The 24,585-nt window shown below is 52.7% G+C and overlaps 1 protein-coding gene across 2 annotated transcripts in view; it reads right to left on the bottom strand.

The window, feature by feature from the left end:
* Positions 1-24,368, bottom strand: part of PADI2 (peptidyl arginine deiminase 2) — a 52,692-nt gene extending 28,324 nt beyond the window's left edge. The window contains exons 1-4 of one of the 2 annotated variants that reach the window (XM_003814448.5): positions 24,121-24,368; positions 9,727-9,910; positions 7,836-7,908; positions 712-773 (exon numbers count right to left, since the gene is read on the bottom strand). In XM_003814448.5, the coding sequence (XP_003814496.1) occupies positions 712-773; positions 7,836-7,908; positions 9,727-9,910; positions 24,121-24,212 (411 nt within the window). In that variant the 5' untranslated portion in view covers positions 24,213-24,368. The remainder of the gene's footprint in view (positions 1-711; positions 774-7,835; positions 7,909-9,726; positions 9,911-24,120) is intronic. The other variant, XM_034956578.3, reaches the window with a different exon arrangement.
* Positions 24,369-24,585: the final 217 nt, after the last annotated feature.

The raw sequence follows: 24,585 nt of genomic DNA, 5'->3' as shown, positions 1-24,585 counted from the left end.
CAAGACTGATGGAGCCTAAAAACTAGGTTGAGGGAAAAGTACAAAACAGAATGAGATGGAGAACACCATGCTCTCTGCACAAATTAAAAATACATGCACACCAACCACACCACATGCCTCCTGAGAGTCACCAGAGCAGAAAGAGACACATTAAACCCAGCAAAATGGTCCTCTGTGGGGGAGCAGAATGGGAGTGGGGAATGCAAGATAAAAGAAAATAAGTAAATGAACGAGGGAACAAATGAATGAATGGTGAATGAATGAAAGAATAAATAGAAAGAGGAGAGGGGCCGTGCATGTACCAGCAGAGATAATACCGCGCCTGGAACTGAGAATGATGAATGCGACCCTCTGTCCTGAGGGTCTGTCTCCCCCACCTCCCTAGTCTTAAAAGAACAGGCAAAATAATAAGAGCAAATGCCTTCACAGTGCTTCCTCTGTAGCGGGCACATTTATCCTTCCCAGCAGTTCCATGAATTGGGCGTCCCCATCATGGGATGGAGAAACTGAGACTCAGGAGCCTGCTCTGTTGCCGTCTCTAGGAGATGCCTGAGCTCCTCTGTGGGTTCCATCATTGGTATGCTGTGTGTCTGGGAGCCTGTCTTGGGCCTCAGTCTCCTGAGCTGTGAAATGGGAATTGCCTGCGGGATCTGGGGCTGTGCCCTCGGAAGCCCTGGGTTCAGGGTGGTGCCTGCCCTGAAAGCTAGGTACCTTCTTTGGGTTGTTCTTCTCCACCACACCATCCCGGTCTGCGTCCACATCCAGGGAGATCTCTGGGGAGAAGAGACATGGGTGAGTTGCTGAGCCTGCCAGGCAGGGCAGGGCAGGGGCAAGAGGAAGACCTGTGGGATTTGGGTGCGTCTCAGCCATTCATTTGGTCACGGGAAAGAGAGGACCTCGCTGAAGTCATCTTATGCAACCCCCTGCCTCAACATCCCACTACCCACTGGAGACCGTCAGCAGACACTGTGTGGACCTCGTAGCTTACGGCTGCAAGAGCTGCCATCGGGGAGGTCTGGGACCTCCTACCACTTCATTGTTCTGGCTGGGGGTTGGGGAATGATCCTCGCTGCACAGATCTGGATGCCTCAGTTCAGAGGTGAAGTCGCATGCCCAAGATCACATAGGGACGCTAGCAGAACTGGGGTACACAGTGCGGTTGGTCTGATTCATAGTTCATATTCTGAAAACTTAACAGGGATAGCATTCCCGAACTGCCTTTCTCAGTCTACCCGGGCATGCGCATAGGTGTGCACATGTGCACCTGGGTGTGCGTGTCTCTTTCTCTCCCAGAACTTCCAGTGGTCTAGATCCCACCTTCAAGGACTGAGGGTTTTACTGTGGGTGGGAAGCTGTCTCTAACCCCTCTTGGTCTGAGGGCACCTGTGAGTCTAGATGGAGGATCCAGGGCCAGGCCCCCACTTATCCCTTCTCTTGGTGAAGGGACCCTCAGCATCCCTAGGCCTGCCATGGAGACAGGCTTTGTGGAGACTGTAGGGAAGTGAAAAGGTTTAGTATCAGACAAGGTGGGGTTTAGACCCTGGTTCTCTGCTTATAAGCTGTGTGACTTTGGGCAGGTTAGAGGATCTCTCTGAGCCACAGTTTCCTCACCTGTAACATGGGGCCCTTCCTGGTTACAGCAGATGCATTAGCTGCAATGGAAGGCACTACTGACATTTTTGAGCCAAATAACTCTTCGTATGGGGGCAGCCTGTGCATTGTAGGATGTTTAACAGCACTCCTGGCTTCTACCTACCAGATGCCAGTAACATCCCTCCCAGTCGTGACAGCCAAAAATGTCTCCAGATATTGTCAAATGTCCCTTGGGAGGCGAAATTGCCTTGAGTTGGAGACGGACGGGGTCGAGTAGGGATGTGGTTGGGAAGGTGTTGGGAGTGTCACACACATGACATGTGCCGGTTCCAGGTCCCCAGAGCTGCCCGAGTGGGCTCATCTCACGCTGAGCATGACTTGGATCTGGTGGGTGCTGGGTGGTAATGAATGCATTCCTGGTTAGTCCCCGTGGCAGGCACACCCTCTGCCTGGAGGGCATGGAAAGGAGGGTCCTGGCACACGAAGTGCACTGATGTCACCCTTCTCTGGGCCAACCAAGCCCAGAGTCCAGAGATCACATTCAGGTCCTCCCTTTGCCTATAGCCTGCATACCCTAGACCTGCATGTGACTTTTCCAGTCTAGAAGGAGGCTGCAAGGGTGCCTGGCCCTTAAGAGAGGCAGTCTTCTGTGTCCCAGCCTCTGCAGCTGTGCGGTGAGTTAGGTGCTGTAAGGCACAATTTGTAACCTCCTCCCTCCGATCGCATTCACTCCACATTTCACTGCTGAGGAGCTACTGCTCCAGGAACTGTACCAGGCAACGGGCAATGGAGGCACAGCACCTGCTCTCAAGGCGTCCACAGTCCCATGAGATGAATAGCATTGCTCCCGTTTCACAGGGCAGCAAACCCAGGTTCAGAGAAGCCACTTGTCAGCAAATCGGGCTGGTAATCTGGGAGGCTGGTGCAGGATAAGGACCCCAGGGGAAAGAAGGGAAGGCGGTACCACCAGGGGCTGTTAAAGAGCCTGGGGTGCAGGGGCAGGAATAATACTGGTTTTGGCTCCTGGACCTTTGTGAACTTTCCAGCCGGTCACGCCCACTGAATGCTGCCTTTCAGGGAGCTGCCTTCCTGAAACTCCTCCCTCGGAAGGAGCTGCAGGTCCAGCCTCTTTAGGGAGCCACTCTGTCCTTTTCAAGGTAAAAATTTCTCCCCTGCGGGCATCCTGCTCTGCAGCTGCACAGCGTTTTCCAAGGTGTGTTCTCTCGGCCACTCCAAGGGAGGCGTGACCACCCCCACCCCCTAACGATACAGATGAGGAAACCCAGGCCCGCAGCAGGGAAGTGACCACCGAAGTTCCCAGAACGCAGAGCCAGGCACTCAGCAGGGCCTCGGACTCCAGCTGCCTGCTCTCTGCTGTTCCCTGCAATGAACCCAGGCTGACCTCCCTGCAAGCTGTTTCCAAAAGCCCAGCCCAAAGTCAAAGAAACAAGACTTGCTCCCTTGAAGGTCATTCCCAGAGGAAGTGCCCATTTCCCCACCTTGGTAGCCCTGCGGCCTTCGTCTCTAGGCCGTAAGGTGACATTACATTGGGACTCCTTGTGGCGAGTCCATTAAAGCAGTGGGACCGTGGGCTAGGAGAGAAATTATGGTGCAGTCTATACTGCTTCATTTCATTATGAATTCTTAAATGGAAACATTTTATTCATGTAATATTTGGACATAGTGCAAACAAAATCAAATAAAATAGTAACACACTGTTTCTAAAGAAAGACAGCAGTTCCTCGTCCAGCCCTTCTTCTCAGCTGCCTGAGGCAACCTCTATAATACTAACTACTCATGCTTATTGCGATTTCCTGATTTACTGAATTCAGACAGGTTTCGTTACCTTCCTGTTATGAAATGTGGGCATTTCACAGTGTGGCTCCCTTATCGTCCTCCCAGCCTCTCACAGGGCTTCATAACTCCTCTCTGATGACCCATGACCTGTCCCCATAATCCACTGAAATGACCTTCTGGCCCCTTCACCCTCAGAGACCCCCCACCCTGTAGTCATGCCCATGGGACTTCACCCCTGCAAGGCTTCCCCCAGTGTCTGATTTAACTAGATTCCAGTGGGATGCTGCGGGTAGGGGCAGAGAACAGGGCTGGTGTGACCTGCCCAGAGCATTGCCTCTTGGGATGGCTCTGCCTTCCCGAGGGGGAGGAGGGAGAGGACCTCTGCTTCAGGGCCTCCAGGCTCCAGACGACATTTCCCAGAGGCTCTGGATCCCACCTCAGTTCCCCAGAATAGCCCCAAGGCGTCAGGTGGCTCCTGGGTGTGGGGCAGATTGACGGGAAATGTCCCTAGGATTGGGTTCAAGGCAGTCTGCCCTGAGAATGAAGACACTGAGGCCTCAGCTGTGACCGAGAGGCACAAGCATTTTGGAGGGTCGCCAGAGAGTGGCAGGGTGCCTGGCCTTCTTGCCTTACTAAGCAGCTTGAGATGTTATGGGAAGGAAGGACACCCTCCCCCACAGCCAATCAGGGCAAGTATCCCAGCCTCTGGGGAGAAGGCATAGGATCAAGCCCCTTAGGTTGATGTTAAAATTTTCTGGGGCCCGCATATGTGTACTCCTTCCACTGCCAGGACCTCAAATAGGGTGGGATTCTTCCTCCCTCCCCACACCTCACCTCTTGCTCTCCCCCATCCCTCCCAAAAAAAGGAAGTCTTTGCAAATCAACCCTAACCAGGGTCTTGAAGGTCCTTAGGGATTAATTAGCTCAAACCCCTCATTTTATAGTTTGTAAAAAGTGAGTCCTAGTGGGGGTGGCTACTTGTTAAGGTCACACAGCAAGTCCTTGGCAGGATTGGGACAAAGACCCAGAGCCTGATTTGGCCAAAGGAATCATGAATTTGCTCCCAAATCCCAGAAGGAAGAAGGAGAGACCATACATTTCTTTAACTTCACCCAGGCAGAGAGAAAATGTGGCCACCTCAAGAGCAAGGGAGAAAAGCAGGCGGAGCATTGACTAAGCACCCACTCTGTGCCGGGTCCTTCGCACACAGCATCCCACTGAATCCTTGTAAACACCATGCAAGGCTGCTCTGTGAAGCGCATTTTATAGATGAGGAAGCCAAGGCTCAGGGGGATGATGTGACTTGTCCAAGGTCACAAGCTGGCTGGAGGGGGCAGAGAAAGATCTTAGGCTTACTTCTGTCTACCCTGAAGCTAAGGCTCTTTCTGCTCAATGTGGACTCAGGATAGGACCAGGGTGAGAGAGATTCAGATACATTTTTGTGCCCAGGGGACAGTCCCAGCATCTCAAGATATTGGGGTGGGGGGGGGCTTGCCTCTGAGGCGCTGCCCCTGAGTGATTGATTACTCAGGATGAGGGGCTCAAGGGCTCCTGGGGCAGATGCTCGAGAAAAGAGAAGACCTAGAAGGGACAGAGAGAACAGTGGTCCCCAAGGGAAACCAGATTTTCACCAGGGTCTCTGTTGGAACAGGAAACAGAAGTTCAATGGTGTTAGTTTCTCATAAAGCTTTCTTTTTGCAATTGAATGACTGTCTTTTATTCTGTTTTTTGTTTTGTTTTGTTTTGTGTTGTTTTTGAGACAGAGTCTCATTCTGTCGCCGAGGCTGGAGTGCAGTGGCACTGTGTCAGCTCACTGCAACCTCTGTCTCCTGGTTTCGAGCAATTCTCCTGCCTCAGCCTCCCGAGTAGCTGGGATTACAGGTGTCCACCACCATGCCCGGCTAGTTTTTATATTTTTAGTAGAGACAGGGTTTCACCATGTTGGCCAGGCTGGTCTTGAACTCCTGACCTCAGGTGATCCGCCCGCCTCGGCCTCCCAAAGTGCTGGGATTACAGGCGTGAGCCACCGTGCCCGGCCATGACTGTCTTTTATTCTGAGATTATGCCTTGCCTATTTTTTAAGAGTTAAAATGATGGTGATAGTTGATAGCAAATTTTTTTTTTTTTTTTTTTTTGAGACAGAGTCTCGCTCTGTCGCCCAGGCTGGAGTGCAGTGGCACCATCTTGGCTCACTGCAACCTCCACCTCTTGGGTTCAAGCAATTCTCCTGCCTCAGCCTCCTGAGTAGCTGGGACTACAGGTGCGTGCCACCACGCCCAGTTAATTTTTGTATTTTTAGTAGAGATGTGGTTTCGCCACATTGGCCAGGCTGGTCTCAAACTCCTGACCTTGTGATCTGCCCACCTTGGCCTCCCAAAGTGTTGGGATTAGAGGCGCGAGACACCGCGCCTGGCCACAAATTGTTTTATTAATGTATTTTTTTTTCTTTTTTTTGCCAAGCATCAAAGTTGTTAGTGTTCTCATTTTTTGGGGGGTAGGGGGAGGGGGCATTTGATTGACCCATGGAATCTAAATATCTGGAACTTGTGGCAGTTAAATAAATAATTATTAACAGACCTGGGAAGGATGAACTTGGTCACTTGTCGTGGGCACATGTGGCATCTTTTGGGACTCAGCCATGCCGCCAACTCTGAGCGGGCTTCCTCTAAGCACAGCTTTGTCATCTCCTAGTGAGGAGGAAAAGTCCAGTCCTGCCTCCTTATAGACCCTTATTTTGCCACCTATCCTAAGTCTGTCTTGCTTTGGTGGAAGTCTTGTTAATGGTGCAGTCAGCCTTCTGGGATCATCCTCATTTGACAGGTGTCAGGCCCCTGCCCTTCCTGCCCCCGTCCTCAGGTGTCCCTGTCTTGGTGGGATTAGGTTTCCTCAGGGACTGTCATCTGAGACTGCCTGGATGCTGTGTGCATGCAAGGTTCACACACGTGCCAGGGCTCAGTACAACCCAGGAGTCTTTGTTGATCATCTGCCACCCTCACCAAGGTCATCCCGAGGTTCCCTACCCCAGGGCTGGGCACCTCCTTGGGACAGAAAGAGGGACAGGGGGACCAGCAACCAAGCCCATTTGGGAATTAGCCAAGAATGAGAAGGGCCCTGCTGCTAAGCCTGTTTAAGCAGCTGAGAGCACAGGGCTAGAGAGGAAGGGGCTGGCTTGGGAGTTGGTTGTATCTTGGGGAGATTCTGAGACCCCCCCCTGAGAATGTGGGATAACTGGAATGACTGGCATCTCACCAACCATTTTCTGGAGATGTGGCTGCAGGCAAGTATTTGTTTTACCTTTTCTGAGCCTTGATTTTCTCATCTATAAAATGAGGATGATAATAATAATATCTATCCTCGGAATAGTTGGAAGAAGAAATTGAAATCGTGACGGTAAAACATTGAGTACTGGAGCCTGGCACACCATAGGTGCTCAATTAATATCAGGTGTTTACCATTCTCCCCCTCCTCCTCCTCATCAAAGTGCCCAGTGCAGCTCTAGACACAGAGTAGGCCTGCAATAAGCAGGCCGCATCATTATTTTTAAAGCACTCAGCATGCAGTTGACTGTCAATAACTGGTAGTTCCCTTCCTCTGCCATGCGGCAACTCTGTCAATGTTAAACCAAGGTTGGATGAACAAAATGACCCTCTGAAATGTCCTCTTGGCTTTAACATTCTATGATTAAAACATGAAATAAAATACCATAAAAGTAATGCCTCAGTTTCAGGGGGTGGAGTGATGGAAAATTCAGATGATCACAGCCAAGGGTCCTGTAGAGCCAGGCTAGGCTCCACCTCCCTGGCATGCAGGCCTGGCACCTGGCGCAGGGCAGTGTGATGCAATGGAGAGAACCTGAGACAGGGATAATTCTGGGTTCTGGACTCAACTTGCCACCCAGTTGCTGTGTGATGTTGAATAAATTCCCTAACCTCTCTGGCCCTCACCATCCTGTGGATCAAATGAAGGACTTGGACTAGGTGAGTTAAGGACCTGGAGGCTGCATCTCTGCACCCTCAGGGCTGAATCTGGGGAGAACCAGGGGGCAGCTGGGATTGTCAAGAACAGCTGCTAGTTTTATAGACTGTGGCCATTCCCCTCGCCATGAGAGGGACACTCTTCTCCAGGCTGCAGGGGAGAGGCAGGGGGGAACACACTTCACCTTTTTCTCTTTTAGGGCCCACAGAGCCTGGGAAGGGGACCTTGACACTTGGGGGGGGAGTTGCTGATGGATCAGGGAGTGCCTCTTCCTGCAGATAAGCCCCCACCCCAGTATGGAAGGACCGGGGTGGGGCACATGTGACATCCCTCCCCAGGCCTGTGCCATTCAGAAGAAGCTCCAAGTGCCAGGTCAGCCACACTAAGAACCGCCTAAGTGCCCCAGAGGAGGACAACAGTGCCAGGCCCTGGGTGATGAAGGCACTGAGACGGCAACCATGCCAACTCACCAATGGCCGTGAGGAAGAGCCCCGCCTGGTCGATGGGAATGCTCCCTTCCTCGTCATAGTAGTTGACGGTGACCTTGGTGGGGAGGGGGCACATTGGGGTAGAGAGAAAAGAGAGCAGAGATCACAGATCACAAGCAGGAAAACCTGAAGCAACTGCTGTCCCTCACAGCTTGTCAAGCCAACCCTCTCCAAACATCAGAACCCTCTCCTCCAGGAAGCACTCCTGGGTTGGTGGGCGGTTTCCCTCAGGTAACTGAACGAGACTGTGGACTCCCCTCCTGCTGGCTGAGAGTGCAGTTAGGATGCTGTCTGCCTTCCCGTGCCACTGTGTGCATTCTGCTGCCTGGGGTCCCCCATATCTGCCATGTTGCACGTCTAGTGCCCACTGAGGGGACAGGGCTGAGGCTATTTTCTTTGGACCATGTTCAGTGCCATCACTGTGATGGGGCACGTGGTAAAGTTCATAATTACGGAACCCAGCAAGGAGACAGTTCTGGTCTCAGCCTCACCACTTGGGCAAATCACCCATGGATGTTCAGCACCCCATTTTACAGATAGACCAAGGACACTTGTGACTGTAAGCTCCAATGATTCTATGGTTCTGAGCCTCTAAACTTTCTATCACTCAGCTGTCTATAATTTTCATCCTTTACGAAGCCATCGTTCCATGGTCTAACCCCACAACATCCACATGGCTACCGAGCACTGGAAATGCGGCTATTCTGAACGGAGATGTGTTATAAGGTGTAAAACTCACACTAATTTTAAATTTGGTATGGAAAAAGAATATAAACTACCAGTCTGGGCAATATAGTAAGACCTGTCTCTAAAAAAAAAAAAAAAAAAAATTAGCTGGGCACGATGGCAGGTGCCTGGAGTCCCAGCTACTCGGGAGGCTGGGGCAGGAGGACTGCTTGAACCCAGTAGCTTGAGGTTGCAGTGAGCTATGATCGCACCACTGCACTCCAGCCTGGGCGTCAGAGTGAGATCCTGTCTCTTAAAAACAAACAAACAGGCCGGGTGCGGTGGCTCACGCCTGTAATCCCAGCACTTTGGGAGGCCAAGGTGGGCGGATCACAAGGTCAGGAGATCGACAGCATCCTGGCTAACACGGTGAAACCCCATCTCTACTAAAGATACACACACACAAAAAAATTAGCTAGGCATAGGGCAGGCGTCTGTAGTCCCAGCTACTCTGGAGGCTGAGGCAGGAGAATGGTGTGAACCTGGGAGGTGGAGCTTGCAGTGAGCCGAGATCGCGTCACTGCACTCCAGCCTGGGTGACAGAGGGAGACTCCGTCTCAAACAAACAAACAAACAAAAAACAAACAATTTTGTTAATATTTTTTATATTGATAGCATGTCAAAATGATAATATTTTGATTGATAGGGTTAAGTAATATATATTAAGACAATTAATTTCACCTGTTTCTTTTTGCCTTTTCTTTTCTGTTTTTTTTTTTTTTGAGACAGAGTCTTGCTCTGTCGCCCAGGCTGGAGTGCAGTGGTGTGATCTCGGCTCACTGCACGCTCCGCCTCCCGGGTTCACGCCATTCTCCTGCCTCAGCCTCCCAAGTAGCTGGGACTACAGGCGCCCGCCCCACGCCTGGCTAATCTTTTGTATTTTTAGTAGAGACGGGGTTTCACCGTGTTAGCCAGGATGGTCTCGATCTCCTGACCTTGTGATCCACCCGCCTCGGCCTCCCAAAGTGCTGGGATTACAGGCTTGAGCTACTGCGCCCGGCCTCTTTTTGCCTTTTCAATGTGGTTACTGCAGAACTGAAAATGATACATGGCCCACGTGCAGTTTCTATGGGACAGGGCTGGTCCACCCTGCCTCTATCCTGGCATGGTCCCGGGCCCGCGGAGGCTGGACTTCCCGCCGTGGTACCTTGTCACTGCTGGCCTCGGTGCTCGCCTGGCTCATGGTGACCCGCAGGGTGGTGCTGGGCGAGAGAAGCCAGCGCTGCTTGCCATTGGTGGCCACCTCCTCAGCCTCCCCATCACGCACCACCTCCACCCACACGTGTTCCGAGTGCTTCAGGCTGAAGGTTTGGGCCCCGGCTGGGGCCGCGCTGTGGGGAGAGATGAGAGAGGATTAGGGAGAGCCCTGGGGTAGGTGGGATGGGGGGCTTCAAGAGGAGACTCTTGCTTCCAGCACTTTGGGAGGTCAAAGCCCGAGAATCACTTGAGCCCAGGAGTTTGAGACCAGCCTGGACAACAGTGAGACCTTGTCTTTACATAAATTAAAAAATTAGCTGGGCATGCTGGTGCACACCTGTGGTCCCAACTACTTAGGAGACTGAGGTGGGAGAATTGCTTAAGCCTGGGAGGTTGAGGCTGCAGTGAGCTATGATTGTGCCACTGCACTCCAGCCTGAGCAACAGAGCAAGACCCTGTCTCTTCTTTTTTTTGTGTGTGTGTGAGGCAGAGTTTCACTCTTGTTGCCCAGGCTGGAGTGCAATGGCACAATCTCGGCTCACTGCAACCTCTGCCTCCCAGGTTCAAGCGATTCTCCTGCCTCAGCCTTCTGAATAGCTGGGATACAGGCATGCACCACCACAGCTGGCTAATTTTGTGTTTTTAGTAGAGATGGGGTTTCTCCATGTTGGTCAGGCTGGTTTTGAACTCCCGACCTCAGGTGATCCGCCTGCCTCGGCCTCCCAAAGTGCTGGGATTACAGGTGTGAGCCACCATGCCCGGCTCTTTTTTCAAAAAAGAAGACTTCTGGAGGGGCAAGTCTGCAAGGGCCCCCACAGGTAATCTGATCTGGGAGACCCCAAAGGGGCCAGCTGCATTGCAGTCACCTGGCTGTGAAGAGGACATCTGTTGAACATGAAATCTCTTGGGCCAATCTTGCACTTCCTGAGTGTGAATGTATGAGGGTCGGGCCTGGGGATCTGAATTCTTAACAAGCTTCCTAGTGCCTCTGATGGGAGGCCAGTTTTGGGAGCCACAGGGTCCTGCGAAGGTGGAAGATGGAGACCCAGGCAGGAATGAATTTGCTCCACTAGCAGAGCTGGGCCTGGAACCCTGTCTCCCTGCCCAGGGTCACTGAGTAAAGTGCTGAGTCCTCACAGGGATGGAGCCCAGTGCCTGGGTCCTAACAGGGCAGAGGTGGGGTGTCTCTTGTTACAAAGATCCCTTCCTTCCTGCCACAGCTTTCTTGCCACCTGACATCCCCCACCTTCTGAGTCATTTCTTGGGGTTCAAAAGTGGTTTTCCATTGCAAAGCAAATACTTTCGGAATTCTTGAATTCCGAAATTCAAGAACTCCGAAAGTATTTCAGAGCAGGAGAACAAATGGATGTGATCTGGCTGCTGTGTATTGAATGTTTGTCTCTCCCCAAATTAGCATGCTGAAGCCTTCACCCTCAGTGTCATGGTATTTGGAGACAGAGCTTTTAGGAGGTAATCAAGGTTAGGTGAGGTCATAGGGGCAGGCTTCTTTTTCTTCTTCTTTTTTTTTTTTTGAGATGGAGTCTCACTGTCTCCCAGGCTGGAGTGCAGTGGTGCAATCTCAGCTCATTGCAACCTCTGCCTCCCGGGTTCAAGCTGTTCTCCTACCCCAGCCTTCTGAGTAGCTGGGATTACAGGTGCACACCACCACACCCAGCTAATTTTTGTATTTTTAGTAGAGACGGGGTTTCGCCATGTTGGCCAGGCTGGGCTCGAACTCCTGACCTCAGGTGATCCACCCACCTCAGCCTCCCAAAGTGCTGGGATTACAGGCGCGAGCCACCCTGGCCAAGGGCAGGCTTCTAATCAAATAGGAGAAGAAAGATGAGAGAGGAGGAGGAGGAGGAGGAGCAGCAAGAGAGGGAGGGATAGGTAGATACAGATCTCTCTCCATGGACTGAGGAAAGACCTTGTGAGGACGCAGTGACAAGGTGGCCATTTGCAGGCCAGGAAGAAAGCCGTCACCAGAACCCGACCATGCCACCACCCTGATCTCGGACTTCCAGCCTCCAGAATTGTGAGATGAATTTCTTTTTAAGCCACCCTGTCCATGGTGTTTTGTTGTTGGCTTAAGGAGAGGTGACAGGAAGGACAGGGGACTAAGGGAGGAAGGTGCCTAGGGCTGGCGGCTTTGCTAAATCCAGCCACTGGTCTGGAGGCCCAAGAGGGCTCAGAGGGACTTAGGTGGGATTCTCGTGGGATTTGTGACTAAGACATAGGTGTAAGCCTGTCTCAAAGGCACAGCTGCTATTTTGGGGGCCTGGTGCTCTTGGGTTCCAGGAGTTCTCAACTATGGCAGGCATCAGAATCATCAGGGGTGCTGTTTAAATCTATAGGGTGTTTTTCTTTGAAGGCTGTAGATTTGTGGATCCAGTCTCTGGAGAGGCTGGCTGGCATGGCAGAGGCTGAGGGTGCTGGGGCAGCTGAAGATGGAAACAGTGGCCAGGGTTGAATGACAAGTGTAGGCCAGCGGCTGTCAAAGTGCAGCAGCAGTGGCTGGGGCGGCGGCACCTGGAGGTCTTGTCAAAACAGACTGCTGGGCCCCATCTCAGAGCATCCGATTCAGGAGGTCTGGCATGGGGCCCAAGAATCTGCATTTCTAACATGCTTCCAGGAACTGTTGATGCTGCCGGTCCCAGTACCACACTTTGAGAACCACTGGTCCAGACAATCAGCACTGCGGTCCACTGCTGAGAGCCCTGGGCTGGCCAAGGCCGTGAGCGTGAATCTGTAGAGGCTGCCGGGCAGCGTCTGTCTGACCTGGGCCACAGACTTCAGGGGCTATGGGCAAAGACTACTGGTCTTGGGCTCTGGCAGGAGAATTGGGAAGGACTCGGAAGCCTGTGGCCAGTGCTGGGAGAGGAGCTCAATGAAGACACCCCAAGGTCACTCTGGTTCTTGTCCTGCCCCCTTCCAAACTCCACAGCCTGTCCTGGGATGATGTGAGACTGGACACTTCTTGGTCATGGCCTGCTGTCCCCTCTCCGCATCCATCACTTTTTTTTTTTTTTTTTGAGGAGGAGTCTCTCTCTGTCACTCAGGCTAGAGTGTAGTGGCGTGATCTCAGCTTATTGCAACCTCTGTCTCCTTGGTTCAAGCGATTCTCCTGCCTCAGCCTCTGGAGTAGCTGGGATTACAGGTGCCCGCCACCATGCCCGGCTAATTTTTGTATTTTTAGTAGATTTGGGGTTTCACCATGTTGGCCAGGCTGGTCTCGAACTCCTGACCTCAGGTGATCCACCCGCCTCGGCCTCCCAAAGTGTTGGGATTACAGGCGTGAGCCACCGCGCCTGGCCACATCCATCATTAAGAGGGGCACAGAGTCTGGACAAAAGCCCTGGACTAAGGGTGCACGTGCAGAGGACCTGGGTTTGAGTCTAGTTTTGCCCCTGACTTGAGGGGGTCTGCACCTTCTGAGTGTCCATCTGTTAGTCCCTACGCCTCAGGAGGACTGCCACCCTCCTGCCCATAGCTCTCGTCTCTCACTCCCCCTAGGGCTGGGGCCACGTTTTGCTGAGTGGTGTTGCCACGTGGTACCTGCCCTCCTTTGGGTTATAAGTCCCCTGAGGGCATGGTCCGGCCTCTCCCATCTTCATTCTTCAGAGCCTAGCACAGGGCTTGGCCCATCATACACCCAAGCAAAGAGGGCAGAGGTGAGTGGGACAGAAGGTGAGCCGTTCCCAAGGAGAGGTGTGAGTACACACCCTGCATGCTTTAGGTGGCACAGGGTGGAACAATCTACAAGAAGACTTATGTGTTTATCAAACACAGTATCTTTTTATGGTGACTGATAAAGTCTTGCCATTTATGGTAATGCTATAAAATCTCTGTTTAAAATAAAGTTATTAAGAAAAATGTGAGCTGGGTTAAAGAAAAGTGTTATAGTGAGACAGGTTGAAGATGGTTTTGGCCAAAGCCATGAGAGTCTGGGAAACTATGGCCTCAGGTCTGGGAAGCATTCCTCTCGTGCAAGTCTCAGCTTTGCCCATCAACGTGCTGGGTGGCCTTGGGCCAGGGACTTTCCCTCTCTCAGTTTCATCCAGTGTTAGGTGAGAGGATGGAACCAGAGCAGAGGTGGCTGAGTCCAGAGAGTGCAGAGGAGAGGCCCTGGGCAAAGGGGTGAGGAGGAAGGCTCTGGAAAGCTGGGGATGGCTGGGTGCGGTGGCTCACACCTGTAACCTCAGCACTTTGGGAGGCTGAGGTGGGTGGATCACTTGAGGTCAGAAGTTCAAGACCAGCCTGGCCAACATGGCAAAACCCTATCTCTACGAAAAAAAAAACAAAAATTAGCCGAGCGTAGTGGCGTGTGCCTGTAGTCCCAGCTACTCGGGAGGCTGAGGCGGGAGAATCACTTGAACCTGGGAGGTGGAGGTTGCAGTGAGTTGAGATTGTGCCACTGAACTCCAGCCTGGGTGACAGAGCGAGACTCTGTCTATTAAAAAAAAAAAAAAAAAGCTTGGGATATCTCCACTGGATTCCTGCCACTCCCCTCCCCACCTTAACCAGAGCCACTACTACTACTATTGTTTATTTATTTATTTTCTTAAACTGAGACAGAGTCGTGCTCTGTCATCCAGGCTGGAGTGCAGTGGTGCTATCTCTGCTCACTGCAACCTCCGCATCCTAGGTTCAAGTGATTCTCCTGCCTCAGCCTCCCAAGTAGTTGGGACTACAGGCGTGCACCACCATGCCTGGCTAAATTTTGTATTTTTAGTAGAGATGGGGTTGCACTGTGTTGGCCTGGCTGGTCTTGAATTTCTGACCTCAAGTGATCCGTTCGCCTTGGCCTCCCAAAGTGCTGGGATTACAGGAGTGAGCCACCATGCCTGACCCAGAGCCACTATTATTTCATCTGGTTTTATATATTGAGCTTCTGCACACAATTCTATTTAGGAAAAAATGTTTTACAAGATGATCTTTTAGGACCCTGACTCAGTTACTGTAAGTGATGCTTCCTGCCCACCTTCATTCCTCTGGGCCAGAGAGAAACCAAAGGAGGCCTCAGAGGCTCCAGAGGGTTAACGCCCAGCCCACATCGCAGCTCCAGGGCCCCACACCCTCCTATTCCCCAGCACCAGCCCTGTTCTGAGCTGAGCAAACAGCTATTCTTGGAGTGGCCCTGGGCAAAGCAATAAAGGGGCCCATTGTGCCCCTGCAGATCCTGTTGGCTGCCTTCCTCCTCAGGAAGAACCCTTTAGAATCTCTCTCGCAGAAACCCGAGAGCCAGGGGCTTCAGGCACCTGGATTGTCCCTGGAGGCTGCAGGGAGGGGCCCAGGACAGTATTGAGGGAAAGGGAGGGGGCTTGGGGGTGGTTATGACCTTCTTGCTTATTAGAGAGAGGCTAAGGAGAGCATGGATGGAGGGACAGGCTGCCAATCACTGTGGCCATGTCTCCTGCCTACCATGGAATCCCAGAACCCAGGACATGGATATGCTCAATGTAGTCTTTGGCAATACATGAATGAATGCACCTGCCCTTCTTGGCTTTCCAAGCTGTATTACACAAGTGATTTAAAAAACAAACGAACAAACAAAAAAACCCCAGAAATCAGGTCATGTGCTTTCTTGAAAATATTCACTGGCTCCTCAGTGCCTACCCATGCAAGAATATCCAAACTCTTCATCCTGGTGTTGAACTAGGCACATTTGGCCATTGCAACTCAGCTTGACTCTCTGGTTTCATTTTCTGCGGTTCCTTCCACCACTTCAGCTCCCTGCATTGTTCCATCTACTGTGCATTTTGACATATGTTGTTCCTTTTACCAGCAAGACTTTCCCCTGACTTCTCTGCCTGGCAAATGTCCATCTCTCCTTGAAGACCTAACTCAATCCATTTGCCCCCACAGTTACTGGCCCTTTTGGCAGTTCACTCCTTGAAGGTAGGGATTGGATCTTCTTGTTTGTTTGTTTGTTTGTTTCAGCACCTGGCCTAGTATGGGCACACCGTAAGTATAAATGTTTGCTGCAGGAGGGCTGGAGGAGGCGGGCTTACTTATATGGTCGTTCATTCACTCAACATGTATTTACTGAGCACTTACAATGTGCCAGGCACAGTTCTAGGCATTGAGGGGCAGATTGGTGAAAAAGCAAACACATTCCCTGGGCCCATGGAAAAGACAGACCTTTTTTTTCTTTTTTTTTTTTTTTTTGAGACGGAGTCTTGCTCTGTTGCCCAGGCTGGGGTGCAGTGGCATGATCTTGGCTCACTGCAATCTCTGCCTCCCGGGTTCAAGCGATTCTCCTGCCTCAGCCTCCTGAGTAGCCGGGATTATAGGAGCCCACCACCACGCCTGGCTATTTTTAATTTTTGTATTTTTTAGTAGAGACGGGGTTTCACCATGTTGTCCAGGCTGGTTTGGGACTCCTGACTTCAAGTGATCTCTCCGCCTCAGCCTCCCAAAGTGCTGGGATTACAGGTGTGAGCCACTGTGCCTGGCCAGAAAAGACAGACTTTCAATGGATTACATGATTACAGCTGTGATAATTACTATAAAGGAGGAGAGGGTGCCATGAGGCCCCAGTCTGGGGTTCAAGGAGGGATTCCCTGAGGAAGTGGCATTTGAACTAAGGTTTAAACTTTATACTCTAAAGGACAGGCAGGAATTAATTACACCATTGCAGTGCTGACTGTAAAAAAAAAAATAAAATAAACCAGAGATTCTTAAATTTGAGTGTCCATTACCACTACCTACAGGGCCTGCTAAAATACAGGTAAATGGGCCCAGCCCCTGAGTTTCTGATCTATCGACTGTGGGGTGGGACCTGAGAAACTGCATTTCTAACAAGCTCCCAGGTAATGTTGATGCTGCTGGTCCCCCACAGTCTGACAACCACTGAGTTGGACAAGGAAGGAGAGGAAGAGGAGCAGAGATTTCCAAGCAACAGGACAGCTTGCGTGATGGCCTGAGGTGGGGGTTAGTCCTGCATGTTCGAGAAACTGGAAAGAGGGGAGTGTGTCTGGAGTTTGTGAGCAAGGGGGAGGGAGAGTGGTGGGAGCAGGGATTTTAGATAATGGTGAGGAGCTGGCCTTCCTCTGACTGTAGAGGGAAGTCACTGAAGGTTTCTAAGCAGGGGTGGCATGATCAGTTTTGCACTGTAGATAGATCATCCAGGGTGCAGGGTTGCCCAGAATGCAGGGTGGGGGATGGATTTCAGGAAAGCAACAGAGGAAGTGGGGAGGAGGTGGCTGCAGCTGCCCACGTGAGCAATTATGGTGTCTTGGGACCAGATAGTGGCTGTGGAAATGGAGAGAAATGGCCACTAGGTTGGTGTCAAACAAAGGACACTTGCCCAGTCCCACAAATGCTTTGTGGTCTCTAGGAGCCATGGTCCTCTCTGGTCTTGGCTCGGTCAGTGGGGAGAGTCACTGGCTTGGCTTTGCAGGGCTGGGGTGGCTCACCAGCCCCAGACACGAGGGCATGAAGCGCCTGCTCCTTGCTGGCATCTGGCTTTCTTAGCTTGCCCGCCTGGCCTGGGCCTCATTAACACCAGCTGGGGCTCATCCCCAGAGTGACCCCAGCTCCTGGCAGCCTGGGTGTGACATCCTGCTCTTGGGGCTTTAGAGGAGTCTGGGGGGGGAGTCGTGGGTGCCAGCCTGGCATGCAACCCCATGGCGAGCAAGAGGCAGGCAAGGACCAGGGGGGAGAATGACCTCAGTCCAGACCTCACACCTGGTGCTCGGCATGGTGGTGGCTGGGGCCCTGCGGGTGGGCAGCTGCCCTGAACAGGGATCAGTGGAGGCAAACCATGACGTCTGCCTTCAGCCAGCTTCCCTCACCACCTGGTGCATCCAGCTGTCCCGGGCCTCTCCTTAGGGAAGAAACAATCTGATCTATAGCTACTCCTCTCCTCAGAAACCTTCAGTGACTCCCTGCTACTTACAGAACAAAGTCCAATGTCTGAACAATGCATTCAAAGCCTGGTTAGAGCTCATTGACCCTCCAGCCTTATACTCCAGGCCTCTGAAGCTGTGCCCTTTCTGTCTCTGTGTGCCCCAACTTTCCTGCCAGTTATCTCTGCCCCTGAGTGGCATGTTCTTGGTCTCACTCTGAACCCCAGTCCATCCTTCAAGACCCAGCTCAGTTGCCACCTCTTCCAGGAAGTCATCCCTGATCTCATCAGCCAGAATATATCTCTCCCTCCATTTATCGGTGTCTCAAACAACACTTAATAAATGCAGTTCTACATTTCTTTCCCATAAGTGCTATGAAGTCTTTGAGGACAGGGATCAGGTCTCATTATTACTTGTTTTCAAAATAAACTCAATACTAATACATAACAACTTACTGAGTATTTACTATTATTATTATTATTATTATTATTATTATTTTTCTAACCACTAGACCACCAGGGAACTGAGTATTCATTATGTCTCAGGCACTGTACCAAGCCCATGGCCCACATGACCTCAGCCCATTCTTTCGATAACCCCATGAGGCCCATACCACTGTGATTTCATTTTACAGATGAGCACATTAAGGCCCCTAGAGGGCAAGCACCCGCTTCAAGTCTCAGGGACAGTCATGGCCGAGTGTGAGGGGAACTCAGGCTCTCTGAGACCTGGGCCTGGCTGCCCCCTCCCTGGGAGAGAATTCAAAGTCTGGAGTCTTTCCTGAGGTCCCCCAGGTAGGTGTGCCTGGTGCGGGGCAGAGGGGAGGATCAGGCCTGGCTCTGAAGAGGACCAAATGAGAGCCCCTTACTTATTTCACAGGTGGGAGTCTGAGACTCAGAGAAGGGACGCTAAAGACTGGCTTCCTGTCCTGGGCTCTTGGGTCAATGACAGAGAGAAGCAAGCCTGGGCCCATCAAAGCCTCTGGGTGCAAGGTCTGGCGTGGCTGGGCAGGAAAGAGCTGCCTTCAAAAGCTGCCTCCTCCAAAGTGCAGCAGGTATGTCTGGCCAGCTAGGGGTGGGCACTGGGGTGAGCCCCTGCCACTGTGCTCCCATCCCAACTCAGGGTCCTGCAGTCAATGAGAGAAGGTCTCAGGGACCCCAATTATGCAGGGACTGTGAGCCTGGTTCTCCTTAGAACACTCCCAACCCCAGGAAACTAGCCTGAAACCAGAGCCCTGGAGCAATTCCTGGCAAGGCGTCCCGTTTGGGGTTGAGGGCTCTGGGTGCTGTTCTAATTTATGGGCCACCTGACCTGGCCTGAATTCCTGCCACCGTCATTCTCTCAGGAGCAAGCGCTGCTCGGGCCAAGCTTGGCCACATGCCCTTGACCTTCCACAGGCCCATCCAACGGTGCCTGTCCCTTGAGGCTGGGGGTGGGGAGCTCAGCCCCATGACAGGCCAGTCCACAGGCATCACAGGCCACATTCATTCATTCATTCATTCATTCATTCAGGGAGCCCTTCATTGACTCCAGGGAGGATCACAAACAAGGAGGAGGCACGCCTGAAACATAAGTACCAGGAGGGCAGCCTGGCAGAGCAGGCAGGGGCCTGGGCTCTGCACCCCACAGTTTACTGGCTGTGCCATCCTGGACAAACACTCCTTCCTTCAGTTTCCCCAGCTGCGAAAAGGGGACAATAATCGTACCTAACTCATAAAGTTGTTGCAAGGTTTAAATACGTAAATTATTACATGTCCGTGAGATGAGCATGCAAAGTGTTGAGAAGCCTGCACAAAATAAGTGTTCAATAAATGTCAACTAGTAACATTAAGAAACGATGAGAAGTTGTGCAAAGAAAAAAATGTGATGAAACAGAGTTCTCGAGACTCAGGGTAGGGCACCACGACATGGGGTAGTCAAAGAAAGCTTCCTGGAGGAGGTGACATTGGAGCTGAGACTTGACTGATGAAAGTCAGGCTTGTGGGGATCTGGGGGATGGTGTTCCAGGCAGAGGGAACAGCAACTGCAAAGGCCCTGAGGTGGGAATGAGCTTGGCACAGCCAAGGGCTGACAGCATCCACAAAGCCAGCGTGGCCGGAATGGAGTGTGTGCTGAGGAATTGCTAGAAGAGGAGGTCAGTGAGGTAGGGCCTGGCACACTATGGGGAGGGGAGCCCATAGCACCCCAGGCCCCCATCATGGCAAACTGGATCTCAGACCCTCCTGGCCTTTGTCCTAATGACACTTTTTAAAAAAGCAAATACATCTCTAGCCTTCACACCAACCAAGAGACAGAAAGTCTGGGAGTGAGTTTGTGCCAAAGTCTAGGAGCGCCTGCCTGATACCTTCTTCCTATCTTCTGCCAGCGAGTTATGGGCAAATTATTACTATTTACTTGATATTACTAGCTGACATTTATCTTCTTTCTGTCTTCTACTGGGACAATGGCTGGTCAGCCTCTGCCTTGGGGAATCCCAGGGAAGGGAATCCTCCCACCTCCACCTCACAGACGCAGCTGGAACCTCTGCACAGGCAAAGGGACAATGTTAAGATCATTCCAGTGTCCTGAAGCTCCTGCAGACCTCAGGATCTGGATCCTGGCTCCTGTCCACCAGGGAGGAAAAGAAGAGCCCTGCCTTCTCGAGAACTCTCACTGACAGAGGCATAAGCTGAGGGAGGAACAGAAGAAGCCATTCCCAAGGCCCAGCTTGTGGGCAGAGAGTGACCACCCTGCTACCTACTTTACTCCGAGGCTGCCCTGTCCCTAATAATCCTTCCAGACTCTGGGAGTGTCCATGCCTCCAGGGCTCACAAGAGGTGGGTGGCCAGGATGGAACCAACCTAGGGACTCCCTCTGTGCTCTCTTTCCAACTTCAAGCCCAAATCAGATGGGGACCCAGGCCAGCCCCACTGAAGAAGTGACTGTTGGCTAAAGGGACCACCGGAGGAGATTGTGTGGGCCAGGTGTACCTGTGCCAAGACTAAGATGAGTATATTTGGGAAGAGCAGAAGGAAACAGCGAGTATCTTTAACAACAATCACAAAGTACAATTTCTAACAAACACCCTACTTCCTTCTTTCTATGTATCTATTCATTGCTTGCTGGAGACTAGCAGTCAGAATGAGGCTAGGTCAAGGCATCCATCCCCAGGGGGGCCAGTTTTGCTGGGAGAGCGTGGGTGGCCCAGAGCACCCCTGCCCATGGTGGCCTGGATGACCCCTCATAGGGCAGCATAGTGGTCAATTGTTCATCACTGTGACCCTGAGTGTACATCTTCTATTGAATACAAGATCCTTCCTCCTGTTCTCTGATTGACCCCCATTTGGGTCAGTGGAGGCTCAGAGAAGTGAAGCGATTTGCTCAAGGTCACACAGCCTGTGGATGGAAGCTGGTAGGGCAGTGCCTGCCAGGACCACAAGGTCTATTGAGGAATGAGGCCTGGGAGGCCCCTGCTATGTGTCTGGAGGGGATCCTGTGTGCCAGCATCACAGGAAAGGGAGTCCAGAGCCTTTGGGAAAGGGAGTGGGTGCTGAGGCCGTTTCGCTCACCTTTGCGACTCAGAAGGAGTGAGGGTCAGGACGCCACTCCGTAATTAACTGGGCCCAGCACCCCCGGGCCTTGTTCCTTGGGGTCTACTTGGAGGCTCTGGGGGCATCACTTGGGGTCTTGAGCCAGGACCTGTGTCCGGGCAGCAAAGGACTCAGGGAAGAGTGGAGGGCCAAATGGGAGTTGGTGAAGTCTCTGGGGACAGTGGGCTCGTGGCCAGGGTGGAAGAGACACAGGCTGAGAGGGCCGTCCAGTTCAACCCGCTGGTTTTAGGGTCACATAGGACAGAGTGGGGTATAAGAGCATGAGTTCTGAGTCAAACAGACCTGGACCTGAGTCCTGTGTGACTCTGGACAAATGGCTTCATCTCTCTGAGCCTTACCTTCCTCATCTGTAAAACGGGATGATCAATGAACCCTCCAGGGTCTATGGTGAGGAAGAAAGGAGGTGGTGGGTTCAGTTCCTAAGTGCCCACTAATACCTCCTCCTGTTATCAATACTGGCAGTTGCTCTCATTACTACAGGTAACTCGAGTCACAATAGCAGTAACAACTCAAGCTCCTTAGTCCTGGAAGAGGCTTCCTTCCACTGGACCAGTGAGTCTCAGCTGGCTGTGATTTTGCCCCCTGCCAGGGGACTGCTGGCACTGTCTGGCGACATTTTTGGTTGTCACAATTTGGGGGTTGCTACTGGCATCTAGGGGACAGAGGTCAGGGATGCCACTAAACATCCCGCTACAACAAAGAAATATCGAGCCCAAAATGCAATAGTGCGAGATTGAGAAACTCTGCACTAGACCTGTTCTGTCTCGGACAGTGGCCACCAGCACGGTGGCCAGTGAGCACCTGAGATGCACTCAATCTACGCTGAGATGTGCTGAAGTGTAAAATGTGCACTGGATTACAAAGACTTAGCATGAAAAAAGGAAGGTAAACCATTTCCTTAATAATTTTTATATTGATTGCATGTTGAAATGATAATATTCTAAAATATTGGGTTAAACAAAATATATTATTAAAATTATGCCTGTTGTTTTAACTTTAAAAAATGTGGACTAGTAGAAGATTTAAAATGCAATTGTGGTTTTGTTGTGGTTCAAACTGGACTTTTCTGGACAGTACTGGTCTAGAGCGCACTGCCCCTCTCTGTGGTGGTGGAGAACCTTAAGTGCCGGTGGGGGTGAGGGTCTTTGTGGTCGTTGAGACAGGACAAGAGGAATCGTCACACTGCTGCCCCCTGCTAGAGGGAGGCTGAGTCCATATCTGCCCCACTCCCTGCCCCTACCCCAGCTGGGCCTCTCTTTGCCAGGATAGAGCCATAGCAGGGCGCCTGAGCAGGAACCCTCCTTTGCTCCCCACCCCCGACTGGGAGGATCATGCCAGCTTTTCAGGCGGCACCAACCATGCCCCAGCAAATAAACAGGTGGGTATGGTGACAGCTGAGGCTTAGAGACCTGAGCACTCTGGCTCCGCGCCCACTCCCTAGCGGCGCCCAGTTCAGGGCTGGGGGTGGGGAAGGCAGGGGAGCTCTTCCACCCCACCAGAGCCTGGACCACCCTCCACTGCTGTGTTCTTGTTCTCAGAGACCACCCAGTCCACCTCTGAGGTTTACATGGGGGACAACCGAAGCCCAGGCCCAGGGGAAGGCAGAGGTTGAGGCCAGGGACAGAGGCATGGAGTGGGTCCCTAGTCCTGGGGCTTGTTGGTATCAGCGTGGCCAGTGCCTCTGCACCGGTGGCAGGAGACTGGTTGGGCAGGTGGGAGGGCTGCCAGGGCTGTGTGGGGAGACACATGATGGGTTGGTGGGGGCCTGGGAGAGGCAGGGTGCTCCAGGTGTCAGGATGATTTGAGAGCCATAAACCACGATGGTGCCTCCGTGTGAGTTCAGCTTGAGGCAGAGAGGACAGGGGACTCATCCGGTGTCAGCACAGGGTCCCACCTCAGAGTCCTGCATGCTCCCTGCCCCCAGCACTGACCCCTCCAACCCTAGCAATGGGGAGGTTTTAAATGCTTGGAATAGAGGGGGCAGATCAAACCCCAGCATAACCCCACCCTTTCATTCACACCAGCCACACCTTTCCAAGGCCCCGTCCCATTACTCAGGGAGACAGATCATTGGACTTGGCTGCTTTCTGGGATTGCGGGGGGAGTGGTAGGGCCCCACCCTACCTTCAGCTGTCTCGGACATCCCGCACTCTACCAAGTTCTTGGACAGAGAGAAGGGGAGGGAGCAGAACTCTGAATCAGGATCCTTTTCCAACAAAGTACCCCGCTATACACCCCAAGTCCCCGTCGTCAGCTGGGTAGAATATTGTCCCTCTGTGGTCTCAGAATGAAGTCAGGGGAAGGTATCTGGGGACACGGAGATCAGGGCCAGTGCCTGGGGACAAGCAACCACCAGCAGCCCCCACAGGGCGAAATCGGAGCCTGAGTAACCTCCAGGGCCAGATTCAGCCTCAGAGCAGCTCCCTTCGGGTCCTGCCCCAGTCCCCGGCAAGTCTCCGCGGAAGCTCCGCTGAACTGGGAGTGGGAAGCAGGAGAGGGGCTGGGTTGAGGTGGGTCCGAGGGGAAGTGATGTGCGGAGGGGAAGTGAAAGGGGAGAGGACGGCAGGGAAGCTGAAGGGGTGTGAGGTCCCCCGGGAGGAGAACTGGAGAGGGCCAGACGGAGGGTTACGGGTGAAAGGGAGGGTCTGTGAAAGGGGTCGTGAGGGAGCTGGGGCTGAGGCTGTGTTAGGGGGTCTGGGAGAGTCTCAGGGTTTCAGGAAGGTGGACACAAGGTTCGGGGGTTGTCAGGTTTCTGGATGAGATTCTTAGGATTTCTGGGCTCGGGGGCTCGGGATGAGGGACAACTCGGGCTGGACAAAGGCTGTCCACGTCCCCGAGTCTGAGCGCGTCTCAGGATTTCTGGGCTCGAGATCTCGGCCCGGGCATCACGGTGGGCCGGCTCACCTGTAGACATCGGTCCAGAGGTAGGTGCCCAGCACGTACACCGCCTCCACGCGGCTCCCGTACTGCAGCCGCACGGTCCGCTCGCGCAGCATCCTCCCCGCCGCAGTGCCCGCGCTCGCTGGTCCGGGGCGGCCGGGAGCACCTGCAGCAGGTGCCCCTTCTCCAGCAGCCTGCGCCCCACGGCCCTGCGCGCAGCCTTATCCAGTGGCCGGTGGGCGGGGCGGCCCGCCCCAGTCCTCTCGCAGTGGGCTGCGGGCCTGTCCGTCAAGCGTGGTCCCGCCCCTAACTCGTCCCGCCCCGCTGAGGTCGTGGCGAAGTCATCAGGGACCAGTTTTGTGCTTTCCATGGTTGGATTGTCATTCTTTCATTCGACAAACCTTCGGTGGGCGTCCAGGTGTTGGAGGGCCCTAGCTCCCCTCCGGACGCCCCAGCCCAGTGGGGCTGAAAATGCAAATGTGGGAACAC

This window comes from Pan paniscus, chromosome 1 (assembly GCF_029289425.2).
Source record: "Pan paniscus chromosome 1, NHGRI_mPanPan1-v2.0_pri, whole genome shotgun sequence".
Classification (NCBI taxonomy): domain Eukaryota; kingdom Metazoa; phylum Chordata; class Mammalia; order Primates; family Hominidae; genus Pan; species Pan paniscus.
This window is presented reverse-complemented; position numbering and strand designations above follow the sequence as displayed.